At 56.8% G+C, this 21,377-nt stretch overlaps 1 protein-coding gene across 4 annotated transcripts in view; it reads left to right on the top strand.

Moving 5' to 3' along the window:
* Positions 1–1,447: 1,447 nt before the first annotated feature.
* Positions 1,448–21,377, top strand: part of CROCC (ciliary rootlet coiled-coil, rootletin) — a 38,699-nt gene continuing 18,769 nt past the window's right edge. The window contains exons 1-14 of one of the 4 annotated variants that reach the window (XM_079777740.1): positions 5,905–6,267; positions 6,819–6,960; positions 8,147–8,301; positions 12,855–13,040; positions 13,141–13,224; positions 13,298–13,359; positions 13,444–13,609; positions 14,169–14,275; positions 16,476–16,712; positions 17,101–17,197; positions 17,856–17,939; positions 18,339–18,572; positions 19,168–19,367; positions 20,459–20,641. In XM_079777740.1, the coding sequence (XP_079633866.1) occupies positions 6,208–6,267; positions 6,819–6,960; positions 8,147–8,301; positions 12,855–13,040; positions 13,141–13,224; positions 13,298–13,359; positions 13,444–13,609; positions 14,169–14,275; positions 16,476–16,712; positions 17,101–17,197; positions 17,856–17,939; positions 18,339–18,572; positions 19,168–19,367; positions 20,459–20,641 (1,997 nt within the window). In that variant the 5' untranslated portion in view covers positions 5,905–6,207. Of the gene's footprint in view, positions 1,509–1,650; positions 1,906–5,822; positions 6,268–6,818; positions 6,961–8,146; positions 8,302–12,854; positions 13,041–13,140; positions 13,225–13,297; positions 13,610–14,168; positions 14,276–16,475; positions 16,713–17,100; positions 17,198–17,855; positions 17,940–18,338; positions 18,573–19,167; positions 19,368–20,458; positions 20,642–21,377 lie in introns of those variants that run through there. The other 3 variants (XM_079777742.1, XM_079777741.1, XM_079777739.1) reach the window with 3 other exon arrangements.

Below are 21,377 nucleotides of genomic sequence, written 5' to 3'. Positions count from 1 at the left end.
AGGAAGCAGCACAGTGTGGTACCAGCCAGTATAGGCTGCCTGTGAGGTGCAGGGACTATTCACCAAGGGAGGCCTGACGGAGGGCCCCGTAGGCCCGGGCATCAGGCAGGTATTCTGGAGGGAGGGGCAAGGATGGGTTCCTGGTGCGATGAGGAACACTCTGGAATGAGGGCCCTGCAGGGACAGGCAGGATCAGAAGTGCACTGGTGAGGTCATGAGCCCTTTAGGGCCTGGGTAGGGACGCAGCAGGTCAGGGGAACCAGACAGGGTGACACAGACCTGGGCCAGGCTGGAGCATCTGGGGGCTGGTGGGGCTTACTGGCAGAGGCCAGTCAGCCCTCCCTAGGCTGAGACAGAGACACCTCAGGGAAATTGTGCCCTTCTCCTCCTAACCTCGCCCCACTCCATACTCCAAGTCCCAGGGGTTGAACCAAATCTCCCTGACGAATAGCTCTCTCTGCCCTGGCCCACGCCACAGCCTTACCTGCGCCATCCCTAGGTCACAGAGCCCCAAGGGCACATTGGCAGCTCCTAGCGCTGTTTCTCAGATGTAAAAAGCAGGCTCCTCTTTGACAAAGATAAACTTCTAGTTGCCCCCCCAACGGGGAAAAACAGAACCATCAGCCACAGGTCTGCTGCTGTTCTTTCTGGGTATTTACTGTTTTTCCAAATACAAAGTCATAAAATTCAACTTCCGTTTTCAAACAAAGCACAGCCCTCCTACACGTTTGAAATGGATGATTTGCCTTCAAGAACAGAGGTAGGCAGGTAGTGCCTAATGTATTGTTACAAATAGAAACGACATCACTGTTCAGTCCTCTAAAGCAAGGTTTCCGCTTGGTTTTATCCCATTCCCGTCGGCACATGAGTTTGTGAGAAGGAAGGGGCAGCAGACGGGGTTCCACCATTTCACAGATAAACAAACTGAGGCCGGAGGACCTCATCCAAGGCTGCTGGACAATCAGGAAAGCAAAGCCATTCTCCGTGCAGGTCAAGTTATTGAAGCCTCAGGATTGCTACACTGGGCTGCGAGGGGGGCGGGCGGGAATGCTCCCTCAGGCTGCTTGGGCGATTGGTTGAGGCCAGAGCTTAGTTTAAGGCCTTTGAGGCCCGGAAGCAGGAGCCGAGGCCAAGGCCGCAGCGGGACTATGCAGCTGGCCGTGGGGTTCAGATTCTGCTCTGCCACTTGCAGCTGCGGGACACTGCTCCACTTGCTTAATCTTCAGTTTCCCTTTTATGCAAAAGAGCTAATAATCCCAGTTTGCTGGGTTGTGGGAAGCAGTAAATGCGACCGATGAAGAGCCCTCAACAAGTGCCTGTCCCCAGTGAACGCTCCATAGACAGACCCCGGGGCCAGCCGGCCGCGCCCCCGCCCCCCGCCCCGTGGCGCGCCCTCGGTCCGGGGGACTCCAGGACGCGGGGAGGCGGGCGGGTCGGGATCAGGCTCCGCCCCCCGGCCCCGCCCGGCTGGACCCGCTTGGACTCAGCGGCGGCGGCGGCGCGCGAAGGTAGGATCGGGCTGCGCGCGCTCCCGCGGGCCAGAGTCGCGGGCACGCGGGGTGCGCTGCGCGAGTGGAGGCGGCGGCGCGTGGGCGGGGCCGCGGGGCTGAGGCTGCGGCGCGCGGAGGGCGGGAAGGCGGGCGCGCGCACAGGCGGCTGGAGCCGCATCCCGGGCCTGGGGCGCTCCGGGCGCGCTCGCTGCACCCGCCGCCGCCAGCCCGGCGGCCCGAGCGCGCGCCGCGGGCCCTGCGGACATCCTGCCGCGTCCTGTTCCGATCCGGCCCGGGTCTCGCGGGCCGGGCTGGGCGGGAGGAGGCAGGGCCTGCTCGGGCGCAGCGGCCTGCGGGCGCCCAGCGAGCGCCCCTCCGCTCCGGGCTTCTCCTCGCTCCACGGGGCAGAGCTGCGGTAGGAGACCCTTCCCAACGGTCACCACAAACAGCAGATCCTTCCCTGCGCTTCCCGTGGGCCGGGCACGGAGTGGGATGTCATTTCACCGTCAGTGCAGCCCTAGGAGCCGAACGTGGCTCCATCTTAGGGATGAGGAAACTGAGGCCTAGGGCGGTCAATTGAGTTGTCCAAGACGACACAGCCTGTGCAGGGATTTGGGCCCTCCACTCCTTGGGTTTCTCAAAAAGGGGCCTGCGGCCCCGTGCCAGTCGCTGTGGTTGGCATTTTGAACGGGCTCCCTCGTGATTTTTATGCAAACCCTCGAGGTCAGTGTTCTGGAGGCCCTGTGGTGGCCAGGCTCCCCAGCTCCCATGGAGCCAGTGCTTGTCTGGACGAATGGGACACTCGGGGCGGTCCCATGAGAGTACCTTCTGTCGGTTCTCATCTGAGATTTCCTCTTTCTTAGCGGAGCTCCAGCAGTTGCTTAATAAATAAACCAGGAGCAGAGCAGAGGTTAAAGGTGGACTGGGCTCCTCAGTCAGGAGCCAGATTCAGGAAGGACTTCGGGAGTCAGAACCCCTAGATCTTGGGGGTTTCTCTGACAGCTCCTCCTCTCTCAAGCCCTGGGGATGGGCACCCCTCCTGGAGACTAGGCACCCCTCCCGCCCAGGATTCCTTGGGGAGGAGGGGGTTTTTGCCCTGAACTCCTGGGATGCAGCAGGTGTTAGATATGTGTTCACTGTAAGTCCTTGCCAGATCCCAGGCTGGGGGCAACATCACCTGTGGCCAAGACTTGCCCCGTATGATCTTGCTAAAGCCCATGGGTATTGTTTCTTTAAAAAAATTTTTTTTATTGATTTTAGAAAGAGTTAGAAACATCAATGAGAGAGAATCGTGGATAGGCTGCCTCCTGCATGTCCCCTACTGGGGATCGAGCCTGCAGCCTGGTCAGGGCACACGGAACAGTGACCTCCTGGTTCATAGGTGGATACTCAACCATTGAGCCACACCAGTCAGGCAGAGGTGACATGTTTGAGCCAAGATTTGGTTGACAAGCAGGAGTCAGCCATGAAAGGCAGGGAGAAGAGCATTCCAGGCAGTGAAAATGGCAGTGCAAAGGCCCTGAGGTAGGAGCCTGTGTGGTGTGTTTGAGCATCAAGAAGGCCAGCAGGGCTGGGGTAGGTAGGACAAGCAGCGGAGGAGGGAAGGAGATGATATGGGAGAGGTGGGCCTGGGCCAGATGGGGCCGCCTTGTTTGCTGTGGCAGGACTTTGAGTTTTATTTTGAATGTGCTAGGAGGCAGTTGGATGGGGAGCCTGTAGGGTGGGGGTTGAATAGAAGAGGGAGTCGATCTTGATTGTGTAGGAACAGACTGAGGTAGGGGACGACACAGCAGGCAGGGAGACCTCTGAGGAGCCATCTTAGCAGTCCAAGCAAGAGGTGGGTGGTTGTTGTTTTTGAATCCTCACCCGAGGATATTTTCCCATTGATTTTTAGAGAGAGGGGAAGACAGAAATATCTATGTGAGAGGAACACATCGATTGGTTGCCTCCTGCAGGAGCCTAACCAGGGCCCAGGCCGGGGAGGAGCCTGCAACCGAGGTACATGCCCTTGACTAGAATTGAACCCAGGACTCTTCGGTCTGCAGGCTGACGCTCTATCCACTGAGCCAAACCAGCTAGGGCGAGATGGCTTTTATTTTTTTTAATGTATTTTTATTGATTTCAGAGAGGAAGGGAGAGGGAGAGAGAGATAGAAACATCAATGATGAGAGAGAATCATTGACTGGCTGCCTTCTGCACGCCCCCCACTGGGGATCAAGCCCGCAACCTGGGCATGTGCCCTGACCAGGAATCGAACCGGTGACCTCTTGGTTCCTGGGTCGACGCTCAACCGCTGAGTTACACCCGGCTGGGCGAGATGGCTTTTTTAATACCAGAGACCTAGGGTGGTGCCCGGCACACAGTAAGCACTACACATGGTAGCCATGGTTGGCTTTTGTTTAAAACTTTGGAACCAGGCATACCTGGGTCTACCTCCCCCCGCAACCTCCCCTCTGGTTAAGCTTTTTTAAAAATTTATTTTCTTTATTGATTAAGTTATTAATCAATATGTGTCCTTATCCCTCCATTGCCCCCCACCTCCCTGCTCATGCCCTCACCCCCCTAAGTGTCTGTGTCCATTGGTTATGCTTATATGCATGCATACAAGTCCTCTGGTTGATCTCTCCCTCTTCCCCCCGCTCCCGGCATATCTGGGTCTTACCTTGTCTGGTGGCTTTAGCCCTTCGTGAATGGGTGACTTTGAGCAAATTACTTAACTTCCCTCACTGAGCCTTCGTGTTGTCAGCTGTAAAGTGGGTAGAACAATGTCGTCACATCACAGGGCTGCCAAGAATGTTAAAACAGATAAAGGACAGATGCAGAGTTTTGGGCACAGGGCCTGGCTCATGGTTGGTTCAGTATTTTTGTTATAATTTCTAGCCAGCAACCGGAGAATAAAAAAGGGGTAAGTGGGCAAGGGCTACAGGTATGCCTGAAGCTCATGAGTCATCCTTGAGGGATTTGTGGCTAGCTCTGGCCTCTAGACCTGCAAAAAAATGGCTGAGGGTCTACCGTGTGCCAGGCACAAGGTTCTGGTTTGGGTACTGGGAAGACAGTAATACTAATGATAGTAACGATAACACAGACCATAGCTGACACTTATCCACTATTTATTATTATTATTTTAAAATATATTTTATTAATTTTTTACAGAGAGGAAGGGAGAGGGATAGAGAGTTAGAAACATCTATGAGAGAGAAACATCGATCAGGTGCCTCCTGCACACCCCCCACTGGGGATGTGCCCGCAACCAAGGTACATGCCCTTGACCGGAATTGAACCCGGGACCCTTCAGTCCGCAGGCCGACACTCTATCCACTGAGCCAAACCGGTCAGGGCCTTATCCACTATTTGACAGTGTGTAGTGATTAAGATATTACTAGCTGAGCCCAGCCAGGCCCCTGTATGAACCAAGAGATCATGATTTGATTCCCAATCAGGGCACATGTGGGCTCCATCCCCAGTGTGGGGCCTGCAGGAGGCAGCCCATCAATGATTCTTTCTCACCATTGATGTTTCTATTTCTCCCTCCCTCTCCCCCCTTCCTCTCGGAAAGCAATTAAAATATATTTTTTAAAAAAGGTATTACTAGCTGATAGTAAAACCCAGAAATCTCTAAGGCTCAACACAACAGACTCTTATTTCTTGTCCATGAAAAGCCCTGTTGGGTATGTGGCAGGTGGCTTTCTACATGGGGACCCAGAGCCCTTCCAGCTTGTGGCTCTGGCCTTGGGACCTCAACATTATTTCCTTCTAGCTGGTGGGCAAGCAAGGAGATACACAATTCCTCATGGGGGATTTTTAAAAAATATTTTTATTGATTTGAGAGAGAGAGAGAGGGAGAGAGAGAAATATATATTCATGTGAGAAAGAAACATCCTATCGGTTGCCTCCTGCATGCACCCTGACCGGAGATTGAACTGGCAACCTGGGTATGTGCCGAGACCAGGAATCAAACCCACCGCCTTTTGGTGCACAGGATGACACCAAACTAACTGAGGCAAATCTGTGCTTTTTGTCCTCAGAACTGAACCTAGTTTCCCCCCCCCCACCCCCCCGTACATTCTTAAAAAACTGGAAAACTCTGGCCTTTTCTGTCTCCTGCATTCCCTGAGCTTGGAGGGCTCTAGGACCCAGCAGTTGGGGAGTGTGTGTGTGTGTGTGTGTGTGTGTGTGTGTGTATGTGTGTGTGTTTGTGTGTGTGTGTGTGTGTGTGTGTGTTGAGAGTCCTTTCCTCACGGTCCTTGGGGAGTGTGTGTGTGTGTGTGTGTGTGTGTGTGTGTGTGTGTGTGTTGAGAGTCCTTTCCTCATGGTCCTTGGGGAGTGTGTGTGTGTGTGTGTGTGTGTGTGTGTGTGTGTGTGCGTGTGTGTTGAGAGTCCTTTCCTCATGGTCCCTCCCCTCCCTTCCCTACCCTTCCCCCCTCTCCATTCTTTCCCTTTCCTTTCTCCCCCACCTCTTCCCCTCTCTACTCCCCTCCCCCTCTATATCCTAAGTCTTCCGTTCCCTCCTGCCTCCCTTCTCTCCCCTCCTCTGCTTTCCCCTCCCCTCCCCTCCCCCTCAGCCCCTCCCACCCCGTGGTCACATGGGGGCACGGATTAGAGCCTAATCTGCCCAGTGCTCAGCACTGCAGTCTGGCTGTGGGGTGGTCTGTGTGGACTGAGCTTGTCTGGGGCCTGGGAGCAGGGCCTGGAGAGGGGTGCCCGCAGCCTCCCCCCCATGAGCCTGGGGCTGGGGGGGTCCTTGGAGGCCCAGCTGGCACTGGAGACCGTTATCCAGGTGGGTCCTGAGGGCTGTGCTCACCCCATCCAGTTGCTCTCGAAGGAGCCGGTGAGGAGTGGATGCATCTTGGGGGTCCAGTGGTGGGAGAGGTGTGGGGGTCCAGTGGTGGGAGAGGTGTGGTGGTGAGGTGCACAGTTTGCAGCTCCCAGCCTGACTGGACTCAGGGTAGAGGGGAGTGCAGGGCTCAACTGCTGTGGCTCCCTTATCCCAGTGCCCTGCGGAGGATGGGGGTCCCTCCTCCCAGACTTTAGGGTCAGGGTGACTTGTGCTGGCGCGCACAGTGGGTCCTCACCTCTCTGGGTCGGAGCCGGCTGTGGGGTTTGGTTCTCTGGCCCTGGAGCCGCCTCCTTTCCTGGCAGGAGGCACACAAGCGTGTCCCTCCATGGGGCGGTTTTTGCGATTCTAACTCCCAGGCTTCTATCCATTTGGGGGATTTCCTGACGGTCTCCTGGGCACCCACATCTTGGGCGACAGGACTTTGCTCCTTCCCCCTCAGGCCGCAGAGCCCAGGGCCCCAGGTTTCCCTCAGACCCTCTCTTTCCCCGCAGACACTGGAGAGCAGCGTCCTGGGGCCGGGTCAGGAGGCCAGCCTGAGTGTGCGGGACCCGGCCCAGGACTGTCCGCCCGCCCACCTGCCTGCTCTCCTCAGGGAAATTGTCACCCGGAACTTCTCCAAGCCTGAGGGCCCAGGTACCTCCTGCCTCTCCCCGGCACAGCCCCTGCCCACATCCTACCTCTTCTCACAGCCCTGCTCAAGTCCTAACAACAGTGATTGCAGCTTCCATGTCTCCCCGCTGGGAGGCAGGTACACCCGTTTTACAGATGAGGAAATGGAGGCTTAGAGGTGTAATTTGCCCCATGTGTTCCCCCACGTATTGCTGCTAGAAGGCAGGGCTGCGCATTCCCTCCTTGCTGCAAAGACTTAAACCCCAAACGCCATATTCTCTCCCAGGGAAGGTGTGAGCTGGCTGAACCCGAGATTATAAGCGGGGGTGGAGAGGGGAGGGGGAATGGGGGGGTGGTGTAATTCAGCTTAGCTCAGGGCTTTGCAGAAATCCAAGGGGTGGTACTGTCCCTCTCCCTTCTCCCCCCCCCCCCCCCAAGGCTGATGGGCCCTGCTCCTTCTGGTGGGTGGAACTCGCACCAAATACACGGTTTGAGCGTCTGTGGGGGGGGGGGGGGGGCCCACACTCAGTCCCAGCAGGAGGGTTGCAGCTCTCCTTGGGGGTGTTTCTGGTGTTCCTGCCATGGTCCTTGTCTAAGCTCAGCCTCCTTGGGGCCCCTGGGAGCCACAGACAGGGACTTAGAAAGCCCCCTGCCCCCCCGGGTGGAAGAGCCGAGAGGCCTATGACATACGTCCAGTTCCATCAGGTGGAAGGGAGCCCACAGGATGGGGTTCCTTTTCCCTCTGGCCTCTCCCTTTTTCCTCCTTCTCTTCCTTACAACCTGACCTACACTCTCTTGAGCCCTGGTCTCAGAAGTTACCTGCTCTCCTGGGTCTGGTTACTGTTCCACCCATTTTACAGATCTGAAAAACTGAGACCCAGACAATAGTAGTAGCTGCAGAAGGAAGGAGCTAGAACTCGGGGCCTAGTCTCCTGACTCCTAATGAGCCTCCTTCCTGCTCCTCCTGGGCCTGCTGGGGCCACACTTCAGCTGTACTTGTGTCCACTCCAAGTCTAGCCCGAGGCCCGTGGCTTTGCCCACCTTCCTGTTCTCTGTTTGTGTGACCTGGTGCTCCATCCACTCCTACCCAGGCTCCTCCTGGGTCCTGGCCCACCTTCCTGCCTCCACTGATGGGTAGGGCACCTGGAGGGGGAAGATGTCCTCCTGGACCCAGCTGGGAGCTAACCACGTGCCTGCTGTCCCTCTCCAGCCCTGCTGTCGGCCACAGAGATGGCATCGATGCTGTCGCTGCAGGAGGAGAACCAGTTGCTGCAGCAGGAGTTGTCCCGCGTGGAGGACCTGCTGGCCCAGAGCCGTGCCGAGCGTGATGAGCTGGCCATCAAGTACAACGCGGTCAGCGAGAGGGTGGGTGCTGCCTGGGGGCCGAGAGCTGAGTCAGCTGCTCCCTTGCTGTGAGGTCAGGGCGATGTCCAGGGCAGGCCTGCACACTGGGCGAAAAGGTGGGGCTGGACTCAGGCCGGCCTGGGTTCGAACTGTGGCTCAGCCAACTTGAATGGCCTTGAGCAAATCACTCTGCTCTTGGAGTCTGTTTTCTTTTCTTTTTTTAAAATTGATTTCAGAGAGGAAGGAAGAGGGAGAGGGAGATAGAAACATCGATGATGAGAGAGAATCATAGATTGGCTCCCTCCTGCATGCCCCACACTGGGGATTGAGCCCGCAACCAGGCATGTGCCCTGACTGGGAATCGAACCTTGACCTCCTGGTTCATTGGTTGATGCTCAACCACTGAGCCATGCTAGCCAGGCTCGGAGTCTGTTTTCTGTAGTGGGGATGGGCTTTGTGGTTCACCCAACAGTGGCTGGGCTCTGCGGCAAGACTGGGGTAGGTACAGGAAGCCACAGACCTGCCGCCACTCCCCGTGGGGGTGAGGCCCAGGCACGGGAGGAGAAGCCAGGCCTGCCTCCAAGTCCAGACGGGTTCACTTCCCCTGGGAACTGTGCCTCAGGCTTGGGGGGTCCCCGGGCCTGGGCCAGGAGGCCGGTGTGGCCAGGGCCAGAGGTGCAGGTTGTTCCCTGTACACTGTCTTCTTTGGACCTCCAGACTCCTAGGAGGTGACCCTGGTGGTGGCTGAAAGTGGAAGAGTTGCGTGAGGGAAGGAGAATGTGTGTGGATGGAAAATGTGTGCGTATTACTAACAGTCATAATAGCAGCCGCCATTTATCGAATGCCTACTTGCCAGACAGGTGCTGGGTGCTTTACATGTAATGCACCAAGGTTGGGACCATTGCGATGCTCATTTAACAGAGGAGATAATAGAGGCGCAGAGAGGGAAGGCACTGTGCTTGGGGTCACACAGCCGATTAATGCTAGTCTCTCGACTCCCAGCCCAGGGCTCTGCATTACAGCTTTGTTTCTTGGGGGTGGGAAGAGACAGTTGGGCTGGGAGTCCCAGGGGGCAGCTGGCCCCTGGGAAGCTGGAAGGACCTCAGACATGACGTTCTGATGTTGCAAATGGGAGACTGAAGCTGCTCAGGGTCCCCTGTGTGGTACCAGGACCCCTGCGCTGACCTGCTCATGCGGGGGCTTGCATACCCCTGTGGGGAAGAGGAATAAGCAGTTCTGAATGTGGTTGTAGGGCCTGTTGCCTGTGCCTGTGTCCTGGTGTCTGCCCGCCCGGACAAGCCCCTGACTTGTTGGGACTTGCAGGGAGCAGGCCCCCAGCACTGGGGGTAGCTCAGAGCCAGTTTTCCCAAGGTTTGCAGTGGGTGTGGAGGGCTAACTGGCTCGAGTTCCACATTGTCGGTGATGATGGAGTCCTGAGCCAACCCCATCCCAGTTTAGGCCTCTCATCTTTTGGCCCCTGGCACACTGCCAGGCTCATGGGGGGCTGCCTCTTAAATGCCAGCTTCTGACTAACAATGAAGCCAGCACTGCCCCCCCGGCTGGCAGGAGAAGGGAAGAAGAGGGGGCAGGCGACAGGTTCCTTTTTCTGCTAGGACACAGCTGCTGGGGCTGGGGCCTCAGCACGGGAGTAGGGGGTCTGCGTTACGTCTAGAAAATTCCATCTTGTGGCCGCCAGGGAGACCCCGAGTAACTTGTGGAATGAACCTGGTGCTTGACTGTCCTCGGGGAGATGGTGTCAGTGCCCCACCTGGAGGCAGGGGTTGCATGAGCATGACCTCCGGGCCTTTCCTGGGGCGGCGTGAGTCCGCAGAGAACATCGGAGCCTGGCGATCACCTATTGCAGGTGGGGAAACAGACCCAGAAATGAGTGTGAGAGGCCCAGGGTCAGTGGTGGAGCTGGGATGAGGCCCTGGTCTGGGCTCTGAGGGCCTGTGGCACTGTCTGTCCCTGCTGCCCCCTTGTCCCCATGCTGCAGGTGGCAGGCTTGCCCCGGTGGCCGTAACTGTTGCATGTGGGCTAGGTTGGCGGGCAGTCAGCGAGGTTTTCTGATTTTTTAAACCCCACAGTGTCCCTGGGAAAAGAGAGTGGAGGTGAGGTAGGGATTTGTGTCCTGTTGATTGCATGGAGAGAAACAGACAAAGGCTCCCAGCAACCTCCTCCAAGTTCAGAAGGAGGCCCTGACGCTCCCCGTGGAGCCCCTCCACCCCACCCCATTCCTCCTGTCCCTGAGGAGCAGGTGTTGGGGGAGGCAGCTGGGATGGGAAGGAGCGAATGGCCACGCCCCCTGGATTCTACAGGATGGCCCCCTGGGCTCCCTGTGTCCATGGCAACCTGGACAGAGTGACTCCAATAATAACGGTACTAGGGCAGGCAGTGGTTGCTAGGGGAGACTGTAAACTTCTTTCATCCCTGGCTTGGTGACACCCTTCTTTCCTTTTGAATTACGAGTAAAATGGAAAGGCTGTTTTGTGAGGGGTGACGTTCGTGGAAAGGGGTGAGGTATGGTTGGGAGTGACCCGGGCCTGGCTCTGAGCACCGGGGAAGCAAGTGGAGTACCTGAGGACTGCCTGAACCCCTCTGAATCCCAGAAGCAGATCCCCCTGGTCCAAACACTTGTGTAAAACACACACAGCACAGGCCACAGTCAGACCCACACAGACATACACAAATCACAAAACACACCACAGCAGAATCTGTACCCACGGCCAGACACCACCCAGCCCCACCCAGGTGTGGAATGTCTCACACAGGTCACAGTCACAGCGCCGTGATGTATCCATCCTGCGCACAACACAACACACTGTCTCACATGTTGTGGACACACACAGCCAAAGGTAAGCACAAAGAGCAGAGTCACCGACACACACAGCACAGACACTCAGAGCCCAGACACACGCTCCCGCTCACCCACTTAGAGTTGTGCTCGCAGACCTACAAACATGTGAACACACGGGTACACACAGACGTACCCACCTGCCCCACGATGTAGACCTGCGACCACAGACACCACCTCTCTCGGGTCCCCCGATGGCCTAGACACGGAGACGCTCAGGGTCCCCGGTGGAGACAAATGACAAAATACTCCCCGCTCACCCCCGTGAGGTACACCTGCATCGATGCACAACACACAGCGTTTCAGTGCCACTGCTGGCACGCTCCGATGTGGACGCTGCCGGACCCTGACGGAGGTGGGCTGCTTGCAGACACTGGTCACAGGCCTGCAGCCCAGCCTTCAGGCAGAGACCTGCATACCACCTCCTCCCACACCTTCAGACCGAGCTGTTCCCCCAACTTGAATTGAAGCCCCCACCAGCCCCTCCCTGTGGGTGGCTCCAGTGGCCACAGGCACCCTGCCCCAGTGCTGTCCTTGGAGGGAGAGGGAGGCAGAGATGAAGTTGTTTCCAGCTTTCTCAGTGGCTCCTTCAGCATCTCCTGGGCGTACTGGGTCAGTGCAGGGAACAGCTGGAGGGAACCTGCACCTGCCGCTAACCTGGCCTGGCCCCGTTATTAGTGAGGGGGAGAGCAGCTGTCTGCCGTTGGCGTCCCTGGGACTGGGTGTGGGTAGACATGTGAATGCCCTGCCCAGGCTGCAGATGGTGAGTGTGGGCTGGTGCCAGAGTCCACTGGGCTGGGCTGTCTTCCTGTTGGCTCTCCCTGGGCACTGTCACTCCTGTTAGTCCCACTCATCCTCAGTTGCTTCCCCCACAGGTGGAGTCTGAGGGGCCCCTGGGACCCGCAGGTGCCTGAGGCGGATAGAGGGTTCCCAGGCTGTTGGAGCAGCCAGAGCAGGCAGGCATCCTTCCTGTGCCTGCAGGGCCTGATGATGAAGCGGCTGCCAGCCGCCTGGGGGTGAAGGAAGGGTGCTGGCAGCAGCGGCTTCCCATGAGGTCAGGGAGAGGTGGGAGCCTGAGGCCGGGCTGGGCTCAGGCATTAATAGGCCATGCGGTATAGAACATTCGTGTGCACCTCTTACAAATCTGAGTGCTGCGTGTGTGGGGAGTGGGGGCAGGCCGAGCAGTTCATCTGTGTCACCCTGGGGAGTTTGACACCGTCTGTGTGCCTTATGTGTGTGCATGTCGCTAAGCTCAGGATGCATGCATTAATGCCTGTTTGAATGTATTCACGTGTGCTTACGCCATTAATTCATGATCCTAATGAACATGCCACTAACACTGCTGTAGGCCTAAGATACAATGGGAACAACAGGCTTTCCTGGGTTTGGGGTGGGAAGACATGGGTGTGGATCTAATCATCAACCACAACAGGGTTAGTTGCTTTGGAAGAGAGGCTCCCAGTGCACCCAGGGCCTCTAAGGTTTAACCCCAGGTGCGTCTTCTTTGTGTGTTACATGCACATGTTGGTGTGTCCGTGCATGCCCCATCTGTGTGTCTATGCATGGCTGCCTTAGGCCGTCATATGTGCATTGCATCCGGGCTTGCCCAAAGGTGCCTGCAAGGCATTGTGGGTCTGGGCCCAGCCTGGTGCTCCCTGCAGAGGCCTGTGTCTGCCTTCCCTGGAGACCGAGGACTCTCACCCAGGGCCCTTCCCTGCAGCTGGAGCAGGCTGTGCGGCTGGAGTCTGGGGAGCTGGAAACGCAGGAGCCCAGGGGGCTGGTACGGCAGAGCGTGGAGCTGCGGAGGCAGCTGCAGGAGGAGCAGGCCTCCTACCGGCGGAAGCTGCAGGCCTACCAGGAGGGCCAGCAGCGGCAAGCCCAGCTTGTGCAACGGCTGCAGGCCAAGGTCAGGGCCACCCACTCCTGCTCCTGCCTACCCCTGTGCTTGCTCACTTCGCCCTGCCCCCACCCCCCGGGGCTAACCATTGCTCACCACCCATCCCCAGATTCTCCAGTACAAGAAGAAGGACTCAGAGCTGGAGCAGCAGCTGTTGGAGAGATCCACAGAGCTGGAGCAGCAGCGGCTGCGGGTGGGTGCCAGGGCAGGGCAGGGCAGGCCCCTTCCTCCTTGTGCCCAACCTGATGCCCACTTCTCCCACCCAGGACACGGAGCACAGCAGAGACCTGGAGAGCGCCCTCATCCGCCTGGAGGAGGAGCAGCAGAGGTGGGGCACCAGCAGGAAGAGGAGATGGCGGCAGGGCGGTCCTCTCCCGCCACGAGCCCATTGGTCCCTCTTTGTCCCGCCCAGGAGCAGCAGCCTGGCCCAGGTGAACGCTATGCTCCGAGAGCAGCTGGACCAGGCGAGCTCGGCCAATCAGGCTCTGAGAGAGGACATACGCAAGGTGACCAGTGACTGGACACGCAGTCGCAAGGAGCTGGAGCAGCGGGAGGTGGCGTGGAGGCGTGAGGAGGAGGTGGGCACGGGTTCTGGGAGGCCAGTGGGGCCTGGTGGGTGCAGCCTGACCCAAGGGGAAGGGCCTTTGTATAGTGGAGAGGACTCCGGCTTCAGGAGAAGGAGCGGGAGGGCCCTGCTGGCCACGTGAGCCCCTTAGGAGAGGTAAATAGTGTCATAATCATAGTTGGCCTTGATTGCACGTTCCATGTGCTGAGTGTTCATTTCTTCCCTACGTCTCAGAATAGCTGAGCATGGTAGGTGCTATCGTCCTCACTTTAAAGAGAGGTTACGTAACCTGCCCAGCCATGCGGCTGGGGTGCAAACCTCGGTGCCAGCACTTTCTGCCCTTTCTCGCTGCCTCTTGGGACTGTAGAGCCATTGAAACTCATTTTCCAGTGCCAGAGGGAGGCTTGGGAGTGAGAGGCTGACAGTTTCGACACACCCCTGGGTGCAGGCCCAGACCTGACCCACAGGAAGACCCCCCTCCCTGGGCAGCAGTGCCTCCCGGGATGGTCAGTGCTGGGGCAGAAGCGGGGGGCCCTCCCCGCAGCCCCTCACTCAGCCTGTCTTCCCTCCAGTCCTTCAACGCCTACTTCAGCAACGAGCACAGCCGCCTGCTCCTCCTCTGGAGGCAGGTTGTGGGGGTCCGGCGGCTGGTCAACGAGGTGAAGATGTCTACCGAGAGGTGAGGCCCGGCTGGCGGAGGGGTGACGTGGGGAGATACTGCAGCAGCAGCTGGGGGGCACCCACTTTTTTTTTAAACATCATTTTTCTTTTAAAAAAAAAAGTATTTTTATTGATTTCATAGGGAAAGGGAGAGGGAGAGAGAGATAGAAACATCAATGATGAGAGAGAATCATTGATCGGCTACTTTCTGCATGCCCCCTACTGGGGATCGAGCCCACAACCCGGGCATGTACCTTTGACTGGAATCGAGCCTGGGACTCTTAAGTCTGCAGGCTGATGCTCTATCCACTGAGCCAAACCAGCTTGGGCGGGCACCCACTTTTTTTAAGTTGAATTCAGCTCAACTCAGTTGAACTTCAGCCCAACCCAACACACCTACTGTGGGGCAGGCCCTTGGAGATGCAGAAGCAGCTATAATAATGAACTCTTATCATGATCGTGGCAGTCAACATTTACTAGCTATTTCCTCTGACCCTAGGCTCTTTGTACATTTCTTTTTTCTTTTTTTTGTCTTTATTACCAAGCAACCTTTTGGGCTGCTGTTTCTGTGCATTTCATTTCATCTCATATCCATAGCATCTCTGTGAAGTAGGAATAGTAATAGTTCCCATTTTACAGATGAGGACATTGAGGCTCAGAGAGGTAGAATGACCTTTCTAAGGTCACACATTGGTAAGTGGCTGAGTCAGGATTGACAACTGCTTTTAATCCACTAGAATATTCAGCTTCTGCTACCAAGAATCTTACCACCTCTAGTGATAAAAAGAAATAGGCACGCCTCCCCCCGCAAATTCTAGACCAAGAAAGTGAGTGGTCAGTGACATGGAAGTGGAACAGAGAGAATGTCCTCAATTCTCAAGGATGGGAGGGTCAGAAAGACGCTTCACAGAGGAGGTGCAATTTGCCTGACCTCAGGGATGGGTGGATTTTAACTGGCAGAGCTGGGACACTCCCGGCAGAGTGTACAGCCTGAGCAAAGGCTCGGCGGTGGGAGAAATGGCACTGGGGGGGCGGGGGTTGGAGAGAGAGAAACGGAGGGCAGGTTGGAAAGGAGAGCCTCAAAGGCGTGTTCCCGCAGGGGCTCGGTCCTGCTTGGGCTGAGCAGGTGAGGCTGTGGGGAGAGCCCAGAGACAGGGAGACCACTTCGTTTCCTTTTTTACATTAAAAATTTATTTAATGATCTTTTGTTAAAATATCAAATATTCAATGTGTCCAGATTCCCAATGGACTCATCAATGTCACAGATGGTTTGCTTCACTTTTCGTCCTTACACTGTGTTGGAGTCAGGACCCGTAGGTGTTCACAAAATGTGATGTGCTGATTTGTCCTTTAATCTCTTTTATTTGTTCAGGAAACTAGGACAGTTGTCCCAAGTTTCCCACAGTCTGGATTCTGTGGTGTCACTTAACACCTTTGTCCCCTGTAGTTCTTGTAAATTGGATGTTGGATTTAAGACTTGATCAGATCCAGGTTCAGGGTTTTTTTTGTTTCTTCGGGGTTTTTTACAAGACGCCTTCATAAGTGCTGTGTGCTCTTTCATCAGGAGGCCCAGAATGCCCGGGTGTCTGTGTGCACCTGCAGCCTCAGATGCTCAATGCCAAGGCCCAGACATTCATCAGGGTTGCAAGATTGTGATCATCTCCCGTCACTCCTTCCTGTCTCAATTGGGTTTCTTCCTTAATGCGGCACCTCCTCGCCTTGCGTTAGATACTCAGTGGTACAGTTCATTCAGGAAAGGAGAGGATTTAACATATTTGATGTATTTTAAATATGATCTATTTTTAATTAGCGTTTAAAATTTTACTATTTTACTTTTTAAAAATTTGATTTTAGAGAGAGGAAGGGAAAGAGGGAGAGAGGGAGAGAAACATTAATTGGGGTGCCTCCTTCACATACCCTACTCGGGGATCGAACCCGCAACCTGGGCATGTGCCCTAACTGGGAATCGAACCTGCCAACTTTTGGTGTATGGGATGACGCTCCAACCAATATTTTACTTTTGAGTAATTCATATATTCACAAATTCCAATTTCAAAAGGGTGTATGGTGAAAAGGCCTCCTCCCCCCCCTGGCCTCAGACACTCCTCTCCCCTCCCTCCTGGAGGGAAGCAATATGCCCCATCACTTGGGACCCCACCCCCAATTGACACTTGGGACCCCACCCCCATTCCATCCCTGCTGTGTGTTCTCTCCACTAGAGATCTGCTGCAGCTGGGAGGGGAGCTGGCCCGGACCTCACGAGCCGTCCAGGAAGCGGGCCAGGGGCTGAGCGTGGGCCTGCAGCTGGCCGAGAGCCGGGCCGAGGCAGCCCTGGAGAAGCAGGCACTGCTGCAGGCCCAGCTGGAGGAGCAGCTGCGGGACAAGGTGCTGCAGGAGGAGGGCCTGGCCCAGCTGCAGATGCAAAGCAACCTGGACAAGGCCGACTTCAATGCCAGGTGGGTGCCCGGTAGGTACCACGTGAGGCAGGGGACGGGCTTGAGCTCAGCCAGTCTTCCCAGATGCTCCGTTGGCAGAGTGAGAAACTGAGGTCCAGAGGGCTCTTGGCCAGGGCACATCACAAGCAGTTCAACCTCTGATACCAAATTTGCGCCCAGCTCCTGCAACCTAGACAAGCCCCAGAGTGCTTCCCCAGGAGACAAAGTGGGTGGCAACCTCATTCTCATTTACAGACAGAAGTGACTTGCTCAAGGTCATGCAACTAGGGAAGTGAATCCTCGGGTCCCTGCCTCCGGTTTGGGGAAGCGTGCAGGACACAGAGCTGGAGGGTTTAAGGACAAGCTGGGGTGGGTCTCCCATTCACCTCTGTTGCTCCCCCACCTCCAGAGTGACAGAGCTGGCCCTGACCGTGGAGCGCCTACAGGACCAGAACCTGGAGAAGGATCGGGTCAACAAGGCCCTCACTGAGAAGCTGGAGGCCCTGGTGAGATGCAGCTGCCCTCGAGGTGTGGCAGGGCGGGATGGGGCACTGACCAGATCCATGGACACAGGCTGAGGGCCGGGCTGTTGGGCCACCCTGGAGCATCCCACCAGACTCTGATCACCCCTCATTAATTGAGCATCTAGTGTGTGCTAGGCTTAGTGTGAGCACACTTACCTCTTTCATCCCATTTTATCCTCTCAGCAGCCCTATAACAGGATCTCCATTATACAGATGAGAAACCCAAGGCCCAAGGGGAAACACTTTTCCAGAGACTCAGACTGGGGAGTCCGGACCTGAGCTCATGCCTGTAATCTGCTAGTCCAGGGCTCTTTCTCTTGGAACTCAGCTGCCTCCTCACCCAAGGGACACTCCTCAAGGGTGCTGCCTGGGTTGGTCACCCTTCTGTGTGGGGCCAGGCCTGGTTCTAGGTCCAGCTCTTCCCCAGTAGGCTGTGTGACCTGAGGTGGGACACTGCACTTCTCTGGGCTTAGTCTGTTCAGGGCACTTAGGGCTGCTGTGAGGTTACCGAGCGGCCAGACCATGGTCATGGCCTTCGAGGCTACCTGATGGGTGGGGGCCCAGGGAGGGAAATGAGTAGGTTTCGGATTAGGGCACAGACCCTGACCACCCTCTCCGCGTCTCTTCACCACCACTCCAGGAATCCCTGCAGCTCCAGGAGCAGCCCGCCCTGGACACAGAGGAGGGAGAGGGGCTGCAGCAGACCCTGAGGGACCTGGCACAGGTGTGAGGTGGGAGGGAGCCCGGAGAGGCCAGAGGGGGGGGCCCTGGGCAGGGCCAGGCCAGGCCGTCCAGGGCCGCCACCTCCTCTGGTGGCCTTGACCAGAACTGCAAGTGGTTGGGGAACCTGGGGGCCCTGCCTGCCAGAGGTTCAGGCCCATCTGTGAGAAAAGCTGCGATGTATTCGCAATACGTGAGAGGCCTTACCTGGCGGGCTGAGGGCTGTGAGCTAGTGGAAGTGGAATCAGGAAGACTTGTTGGAAGGGAGCTTAGGCTGTGCCGCAGATTTTGGGATGAAGCTAGTCACATGACCCCTGCGACCCCCCTCTGCCCCTACTGGGCATCTTTGCCCAATAACCTCCCTCCTGCCCCGCTCCTTCTGCCTCCCTACCCCACCCCTCAGGCCGTTCTGTCGGACATGGAGAGCGGTGTCCAGCTGAGTGGCTCGGAGCACACCGCTGATGCGTCCGACGGCAGTCTGCGGGGGCTCTCGGGCCCCCGGACCCCATCCCCGTCGCGGCGCTCCTCGCCCGGCCGCGGTCGCTCCCCGCGCCGAGGCCCATCCCCAGCCTGTTCGGACTCCTCTGTGCTCGCCCTTATCCACTCTGCCCTGCACAAACGCCAGCTACAGGTCCAGGTAGGAAGGGGCCCGAGCGTCCTGGGGGAGAGGTTTGGGCAGCCCAGGGGCGGAGCCAGTGCTCTGGGGGCGGAGCGTGAGCAGCCCAGGGTGGAGCCAGAGCCCTGAGAGAGGAGTCACGATTCCTGGAGGTGACTGAGAGCTCACGGGTAGACTGAGCCCACAGTGGGAGGGGCTTGGGCAGCTGGGGGCGGGGCCTGTGGAGGGAGGAGCCTGGTATAAAAAAGCAGAGGAGGTTCCCTAACAGGACAGAGCTAGGACCTGGGAAAAGGCCTGGGAGGAGGCGCCGCCCAGGATGAGAGGAGCCTGGGGGTAAAGTCTGAACCGGGATACAAAGGGCAGGAGCCCTGGAGAGGGAATGTGCGTAGTGGTTTGGCATCCTGGGGGCTGAGGTTGGGTTTGCTGGGGACCTTGGGGAGATGGAGGCTCAGAGTCCAGGGGGAGGGCTCAGCATAGGGAGCGGAGACCTAGCCACTCTCCTGCCTCAGGCCTAGGCCACAGGATAGGCTGCTGTACATCCCTGGAACTAGCACAGAAGCGGGGGGACTCTGAGGGCTCAGTGGCTCCCCCAGACTCAGTGGTTCCCATGCCACAGGACATGCGTGGGCGCTACGAGGCCAGCCAGGACCTCCTGGGCACGCTGCGGAAGCAGCTTAGTGACAGCGAGGGTGAGCGCCGTGGCCTAGAGGAACAGCTGCAGCGTCTGCGGGACAAGAGCGATGGGGCCACCCGGGCCCAGGAGGATGCCCAGCGCGAGGCCCAGCGTCTGCGCAGTGCCATCGATCTGCTGAACAGGTGCCTGGGAGGTTGGAAGTGGGGGCCTCGGAGAATGAATCAGTGTCAGGGCCCAACACCAGCCCAGACCTGTAAGCGTGCAGATTTGCACCAATATGGTCATAACTAGCCATGTGTGTATGTTTTCCGGCAGTGAGGTAGCAAACGTTTCCTGTACACCTACTGTGTGCCAGGCTCGTTGCCAGGCGTTTTATGTGTACGGTATCATCTGCCATTAGTCTTCCTGCCGAAGCTTGAGAGGCTTGTCCAAGCTCACAGGATGTGGCCGGGATAGGAACTGGAACTGACGGCAAAACCAATGCTTCCCGTGCCGTGGGAGGAGAAGGCTTTTGTACCTTGTGCACAATGAACACCTCACCTGGCATTCTGCTATTTTTACGTATTACCATGTTGTATGTTTTCCCACCTACTGCCAGCTTTCATGTCTTGTATGCTTAAGGGCTGCTACTTCAAGCAATGAGGTGGGACAGTGAGAGATATGACCACCCTTAGCCCTCAGCCTGAGCTGGAACCCCAGCTGGCTCAGAAGGAGGCGCCCTCCCCATTGCTTGTGACTGCTGGAGTTGGGAGAATGGCCACACTCTGCAAATTGTCAGTTCCCAGTTGCTGCCTCCCCCTGTCCTGCTCTGGCTACCATGTGCTGCTGGCCTGTGCAGCAGGAAGCGCTGAGATCTGGACAGACCCAGCTCCACTGGGCCTCCCAGAATTGAGGGACGGGGGCTGGGGGGTTACAGAGGCACTTACTGGTCATATGGACTAGCAAGCTGGCAGCACAATTGCCCACATATCCCAGGAGCCTAACCTCTTCAACCTGGTGGAGATAGTGCCACTGCCTCCGTCTGTTCCACTGAGCCCCCAAGTGGGCAGTTTGGGGGAGAAGGAAAGCCAGGTTCCCTCTGCTGGGATGAGTCAGCTTCAGGGAGATGCAGATGAAATGAGTTGGCCGTGGGCATGGTCAGGGAAGGCTTCCTGGAGGCACGTGCCTTAGAGGACGGAGGATGTGGCTCCCATGTAGGACAGCAGCACGGCAGTTTGCCCCGATGGGAGCAGCCCCAACATCCCCTCCGGCTCCTCTACCCCTGGTCCTGCAGGGAGAAGGACAGCCTGTCCCATAGCCTGCAGGCGGCCCAGCAGCAGGCTGAGGAGCTGCGGCAGGAGCGGGAAAAACTACAGGTGACACAGGAGGAGCTGCGGCGCCAGCGGGACCAGCTGGAGGAAGAGAAGGAGGACACGGTGCAGGACGGTGCGCGGGCACGCAGGGAGCTCGAGCGGAGGTGCGTAGCTTCTGGCCTCCTCCCGAGGCCACTTGAATGGGCTTTGGGGCTCCTGACGGTGTCCCTGGGGTTAGAGAGCACCTGCTGTGTCCTGGCCTCCTCCCGTCTTGAGAAGTCCTCCGATGTAGGGTCTTCTGATCAGTCCTGTTTCGGTCAACAGGCTCAGGGAGGTGTAGTCACTCCCTGGGATCTGAGAACTGGAGGGAGGAAGAGTGGGGATAGTAATAACAATAATTAAAATACCAGTAGTAATGTTAACATTATTTTTAAAATTAAAGTTACAGTAATATTAGTACTAATATCATTTTAAGCAATTAGATCATCTTATTTAACCCTCAGGATAACTCTATGATATAGGAGCTATTCTTAGCCCCATTTTATGGATGGTGAAACTGAGGCACAGAGAAGTCATATAATTTCCTTAAGGTCACAGCTAGTTAGTAAAAGAGCCAGGATTTGAACCAAGCATTCTGCCCATCACTCTGAAGAGTTAATCTCTTAACCACTGCACTGTTTACTTCTGAGACATGTCATAATGATATACAGTACATTATTCTTGTTTCTGAAGGCCCTGGTAGAGCTATATCAGGCACTACCTTACATATTTCATGTATCCTTAAGTAAGTCATGTATCCTTATACCAACTTTGTGAGGCCCATTTTGCAGATGTGAAAACTGAGGCCCAGAGTCACAGAGCCAAAAGGCGGTGACCCTGGCTGTCCTTCTGGTAAGGTTC

Source organism: Cnephaeus nilssonii, assembly GCF_951640355.1.
Source record: "Cnephaeus nilssonii genome assembly, chromosome: 7".
NCBI classification, from domain to species: Eukaryota; Metazoa; Chordata; class Mammalia; order Chiroptera; family Vespertilionidae; genus Cnephaeus; species Cnephaeus nilssonii.
This window is presented reverse-complemented; position numbering and strand designations above follow the sequence as displayed.